This window comes from Physeter macrocephalus, chromosome 4, assembly GCF_002837175.3.
Source record: "Physeter macrocephalus isolate SW-GA chromosome 4, ASM283717v5, whole genome shotgun sequence".
NCBI lineage: Eukaryota > Metazoa > Chordata > Mammalia > Artiodactyla > Physeteridae > Physeter > Physeter macrocephalus.
Window position 1 is genome coordinate 4,974,166 of NC_041217.1, and position 6,752 is coordinate 4,980,917.

A 6,752-nucleotide genomic window follows, 5' to 3' on the forward strand; every position below is an offset into this window, starting at 1 on the left:
TGAATGCAGATTTTGAGACTGCTGCAGTTTCATTTTTGCATCTATTTTATCTAAGGTACAATTTATATACAGAGAAATTCACTCTTTTTAGTGTGTAGTTCTGCAGGTTTTGACAAATGCATGCAGTCATGTAATCATTACCATAAGTTGAGACACAGAATAGATCTATCACCCCTAAAATGTCCACCATGCACCTTTGTAGTCAACCCCCTTTTACCCCTCTCATTGATTTTTTTTTTCTGTCCCTACAATTTTTCCTTTGGTATTTTTTAACAGAAAATAATAATACAAAAGTTTACTGATTTAAAGCTTAAAATTAAGCAGTTTAAAGTTGAAAATCTAAGGACATCTTTTATAGATTTATTTGTTGAATATAACTGGAGAAGGAAGAATCAGAGATAAGGTGGATACTTAAAAAGTATGTCCATGTTCATTTGGAGTTCTTTGCTTTACTAATGTGAGAATTATATATGAAGTTGTAACTTATTTTCATTATGTTATTTATTAAAATTATATTGAAAAGCTCAAACCTTTTTATTTTCTTAGATATAAAGCAACCTTTCATCAGTGTGATGTTTGTAAGAAAATTTTTAAAGGCAAATCAAGTCTGGAAATGCATTTTCGGACACATTCAGGTAAAACCTAAGGGGTATTTTATAGATATTTTTGTGTAATTATTCAGAAGTGATATATGGACATTTATACTTTGTTGTTCTTGGTGAAATTGTTTTGTTTATTTCCCCCAGTGAGATTTTTACTTATTAAAATTGGTGTCATGAACAGACAATATTCTGATCTACTATTCCATATTATGTAAGCTTCAATACTTTTGAGTATCATTTTGTAGAACTTGGGAAAAATTTTTTCCATAGGGAATTTATTCAACTTTTAGTTCTCATCTTCCCCTTTTCTGGCTGTTTATGGTTCCTCTATATCTATGAGAGACTCTGAAGACATTTCTTTTATTTTCTTCTCTTTTAAAAGAGTAATTCAAATATGACCTCATTGTCCTGCTTACCAAGTTACTGTTTTTTATTTATTTATTTATTTTTGGCTGCATTGGGTCTTCGTTGCTGTGCGCAGGCTTTCTCTAGTTGCAGTGAGCAGGGGCTACTCTTTGTTGTGGTGCGCGGGCTTCTCATTGTTGTGGCTTTTCTTGTTGCAGAGCGTGGGCTCTAGGCACGTGTGCTTCAGTAGTTGTGGCACACGGGCTCAGCAGTTGTGGCTCGCGGGCTCTAGAGCGCAGGCTCAGTAGTTGTGCAGCACACGGGCTTAGCTGCTCCGTGGCATGTGGGATCCTCCTGGACCAGGGCTTGGACCCGTGTCCCCTGCATTGGCAGCTGGATTCTTAACCACTGCGCCGCCAGGAAAGCCCCCAAGTTACTGTTGCGTAGCTTTCCTTTTTACATAGTCAGTTGTGATTTATAGTAGAATGATTTGTTATGATTTATAGGTAGTTATAGTAGAATGATTTGCTTCAGCTGCTTTCCAGAAGTTATTTTCTTAATCTTTCCTTTTTTCCCTTGGCAGTGCTACCATATATTGAAACATAGATTGTTGGATTTTTTCCTACATGTTGTCATAGTTCTTGTTTGACTTCTCATGTAAATTAACAATTTTTAAAGCTTTTTTCCTTCTTTTTAAGAAAGAAACCCATTAATGCATTTATGGCTGCTTTGCTTTATATTTACTTTGGATTTTGTCAAGCTGCCGTTCTGGTAGGGAAAAATAATTGATTTCATAAATATCAGATTGGAAATAACTGAATTTGGGCAATTTCAATAGCAAAGAATTTCAGTAAAGAATTTATTACTGACATAGTACTGCTGTTAAAAATAAAATTACACCTCTCTCAAAATGAGAAAGTCATAATTTGGGGGGTATATAAATAGGAGTAAAAAAGGAGGAAACTATATTACTGCTTGTCTCCACACTAGTTATAAGTAATACGCCTAATAAACTCATGATTTGAAAAAGATGGTGAACTTATGAAAAGTTAACTTGAAACCACTGATGATTTAAGAATCGTAAAACTACAGGAATTATCTAGAGGAGAAAGTTCATTAGAGCTGGCTTTATAACTGCATTAAGTTTTTTGAAAACATTGATTAGTAGTAATTAGTTGATGACCAATGACTGTGGAATTCTCATCTCTGGGTATCTCAGAGTTAGTGGGAATTAGGGGCAAGCCTAATTGAATATTAGGAAATGAGGAAATTGAAAATTTCCATTGAAAATTGAGGAAATGAGCTCTGTTACAGAATAAGATAAAGCTTATGGCTGTTATGAAATGAGAGGGAGAAATCATTTGAAGCAGGGGTCAGCCCACTTTTTTGGTAAAGGGCTGGATAGTAAATATTTAAGTTTTTGTGGGCCAGACAGTCTCCATCTCAACCACTCAACTCTCTGTGGTAACATGAAAGCAGCCACAGAAGGGTAATAAATAAATGAATGCGACCACATTCCAAGAAAACGTTATATACCAAAACGGGCAAGAGACTGTATTTGGCTTTCAGGCTATAGTTTGCCACCTCTTGATCTAAAGTGATCAGCAGGCTACCCAGACAGGACTTCACTGAGCAGCTGTTCCAAGAACTGGGTGCTATGTTCCCAAGTCCATTCCTGAGATTTACAGGTCCAGAAACTCAATTTTATATCTGTGTACTAAGTTATAAGTATTCTGAGGAGTTCTTCAATAACCACTGGAAGTAGAATCACCAGAGTGTCAGCTTACTATTCACCTTCTAGAGGATGAGATATTAATGTGTACTGGCCAAGGTGTCCTTTTCTCTTATCAAGGAAGCAGAGTTGCTAAATTTATTCATCAGAAGGAGAATTGCTAAATGTAGTTATAGAATAAAATTAGGTAATAATTGTATGGAATCATTTACTGAGGAAATGGTGAAGGATGCTGAGCCATCTTTCCTGTTCTAACAGTGCACCTCTCTGGTGATGAGAATAATTGTGTTCCCCAGATTCCTTTTCTCTAGTGCAGGTACCCTTAGTGCATTGTCTGTACTGTTAGATTCTTGTTTTTTGGAATCCCCTTGCCGGACTCCCTACAGACGTCTTCTCTTCCATCATTCCTTCTTTAGAAGAGGTACAAATAATTGATTGGTTTTAGTTTTGGCCAGGTCAGTACCCTTAAGTGCTTCAAATGAATAGATATGATCAGCGCCTAGCCCAGGACGACTTGTAAATAATAGGTGCTTAATAAATATTTATTCAAGGAATGAATTTATCATGTTTTCCTACAACTACCCTCTAAACTCATGTATGTTTTCAAACCACACAATTAGAGAAATTCATTGGAAAATGGATACAAGATTTTTTTCTACAAATGTCATATTCTCATCCCTTATGTGCTTTGCTTGTGTAATCCTCAGAGTAGTAATTATGTCTATTCAGCAGTAGTCTTGTTGAGATGTAATGCATTCAGTTAAGATGGGTGTAAAGCTGATAAATTTAGGGCTTGATTTTAGACTTGGCAGAATTTTTAAGCTGTTTTTTATTGAAATATAACACATAAAGTACACAAATGAATTTTTATAAATGAGTGCTTCTATGTAACCACCATTCAGATCAGGATGTAGGACATTACCAGAACTCCAGAAGCACCCTCCCTGGCCCCTCCCAATCAGTAGCCTCCTTGCAGAATAATCATTATTTTGACTTATGTCACCGTTAATTAGTCTGCCTGTTTGAACTTCATATAAATGGAATCATACAGTATGCACTCTTTTGTCTGGTTTCTTTCAGTCATATCATGTCTGTGAGATTCATCCATGGAAGTAGTTTGTTTCTTTTCATTTTCATATGAATATATCAAAATTTATTTATCCATTGGACTTTGACAGACACTTGGTTTGTGTTTACTTGGGTCTATTATAAATAAAGCTGCTCTAAATATTCTTGTCTATGATTTTTCATACACACTGCATTCATTTCTCTTGTGTACATGCCTAGCCCTGGGATTGCTGGCTCATAGGTTACTTTAGTAGACACTACTAACCAGTTTTCCAAGGTAATTGTGACAATTTACACTCCTACCCAGTAGTGTATGGTGTATGAGAATTCCAGTTGCTCCACATTTTCACCAGTACTTGATAGTGTCTCTTTTTTTAGCCATTCTGATGGATATGTAGCACTGTCTCAAAGTGGATTTAATTTGCATATCTGTGATGAGTAATGATATTGAGCACCTTTCCATACACTTATTGGTCATTGGATATTCACTTTTATGGAACACGTGATTCATTCTTCTGCTGATTTTCTTAAACTGGATTGTCCATCTTTTTCAAATTGATTTATGGGAGTTCTTTCTATATTCTGGGTATGAGTTTATTGTTGGCTATCTAAATTACAGGTGTCTTCTAGCCAGTGGCTGGCCTTTCCACTCTAGTAGTGATATCTTTCAATGAGTGAAGGTCCCAAATTTTAAAGAAGTCTTGTATCAGGTTTTTTCTTTCTAGTTAGGTTTATTGTATCCCCTTTAGAGAAACTTTTGCCTACCCCAGGGTCATTAATATTTTTTTCTTTTACCTTCTGACGATTTATTTTAACTTACATATTTAGATTATGAACTTTATCTTATTTTTGTGTTTATTATTAGGTAAGATCAAAGTTCTTTGTTTTTCTGACAATGTGGTTATCTAGTGGCCCTAGCACCATTTATTGGAAAGACCATCATTGCCTCAGAGCATTTCAATGGCCTATTTGTTTTAAGTTAAGTGATCATATACGTGTGGTTTGTTTCTGAACTCTCTTCTGTTCATTGGACTGTTTGTATATTCTTTCACCATTACTATACCGTTTAAAGTACTGTGGCTTTTGATATCTTGTAGTGTAAATCCTCCAACTTTGTTCTTTTTCATTGTCTTTCTTATTCTTTTTCCTCGTCTTTCTTATTCTTTTTCCTCTGTGTTTTCATATGAATTTAGAAACAGCTTATAAATTTCCAAACACAAATACCTTCTAGCTACTTTTGGATTTTCTAAGCATACAAACTGGCCATCTGTGAATAATCACAGTTTATTTCTCCCTTTTTAAGTCCTTGCATCTCTCTCTCTCTCTCTCTCTCTCTCTCTCTCTGTCTCTCTGCCTTATTGGTTTGGTTCATATCATCAGTGGTATATTGATAGTGGAAATCCTTGTCTCCAGGGAAAAGCTTTCAATATTTCATTACTAAGTATGTTTTTTATAGATTATTGTAGATACTGTTTTTCAGATAAAGAAATTATCATCTGTTCCTAGTTTAGTTAGAGTATTTGTCATGAATAGGTGTTGAATTTTATCAGATTTTTCCCTGCTTTTATTGAGGTGATTATATATTTGTTCTTTATTATTGTGATAAAATACATTGATGTTTTTGTTTGGGGTTTTTTTTTTTTTTTTTTTTGGTCTATGGTCATGAGACATATTGTCTATTTTTTTTTCCTTGTTATGTCCCTAACAGGTTTTATTATGACTATGCTGGCATCAAAAAATAATTTGGGAAATAATACATCTTTTTTCAGTTAACTGGAGGCGTTTATGTAATATTGGCATTATTTCCTCATTACTATTTGGAAGAATTCACTGATAAATTCCACTGAACTTGTTTTCTTTGGAGAAAGGTTTTAATTAAAGATTCCTTAATAGTTTCAGAGCTGTCAGATTTTCAATTCTTGTTTCATTTTTAAGGAATTTTATTTAATCTAAAATATAAAATCTATTGGCAAAATTCAGAGTATTATTTATCTTTTTAATGATTATAGGATCTTTAGTGATAACCTTATTTTATTCCTATTGGTAATTTGTTTTTTCTTTCTAGAAATTTATTGATTTTATTGATCTTTCAAAGAACTACTAGATTTTGTTGATTTTTTTTCTCTTTTATATTTGTTGTAGATTTCTTTTCTGCTTTTCTCTTTTTTATTCTTTCTATTTTATTTGGGTTTAATTTCTGTCTTTCCCTATCTTCTTTATATAGATGCCTAACTTAATTAAATTTGGCATTTCTTATTTTTTATTATACATATTTTAAAGTTCTAAACACTTTAAACACTGCTTTAGTTACAGTTCACACCTCATTTTATATTTTATGTTTTCATTAGAATTCAGTTAAAAAGTTTTTAATGTCTTCTGATTTATTCTCTCATTTGTGCTTTATTTTAAATTGTACTGTATTGCCCAATTCCTAAATATTTGGGGATTTCTAAGTATTTTTATGTTACTAATGTCTAGCTTAATTCCACTTTTGTCAGAGAATGTATTTTATGCAAATATTCTGCATTCTAATATGATATTTTTGTCTACTTATTCTATAAGTTACTGAGAGCTATATGTTAAAATCTCTAACCTGTTGATTATAAATTATCTATTTTTCATTTTGAGTTCTTCAGTTTTTTGCCTTATATATTTTGAGGCTGTGTGTTATTAGCTATGTACAGATGGTTATATCTTACTGTTGATGGTCCTTTATATCATTGTAAAATGCCCCTTTTTATACTAGGATAAAGGACCAGCTCTCTTTTGGTTAATATTTATGTGGTATTTTTTTCTTTTTACTCTCAATCCTTATATGGGCCTGTATTTAAGATGTGTGTCTTTAGAGTATTATTTTATTATGATAACCTCTTTTAATCAGGATGTTTAGTTCATTTAAATGTCACGTGATTTCTCATTTATTTGGGTTCAAATCTGTCATCATGCTATTTGTCCCATCTGTTTCTTTCTTTTTTTTTTTTTTTTTTTTTTTTTTTGCGGTACGG

The 6,752-nt window shown here is 33.1% G+C and overlaps 1 protein-coding gene across 1 annotated transcript in view; it reads left to right on the forward strand.

The window, feature by feature from the left end:
* Nucleotides 1–6,752, forward strand: part of ZBTB41 (zinc finger and BTB domain containing 41) — a 46,090-nt gene that overhangs the window by 30,740 nt on the left and 8,598 nt on the right. Inside the window, exon 10 of the mRNA XM_024130617.3 lies at nucleotides 547–635. Coding sequence (XP_023986385.1) covers nucleotides 547–635 — 89 coding nt within the window. The remainder of the gene's footprint in view (nucleotides 1–546; nucleotides 636–6,752) is intronic.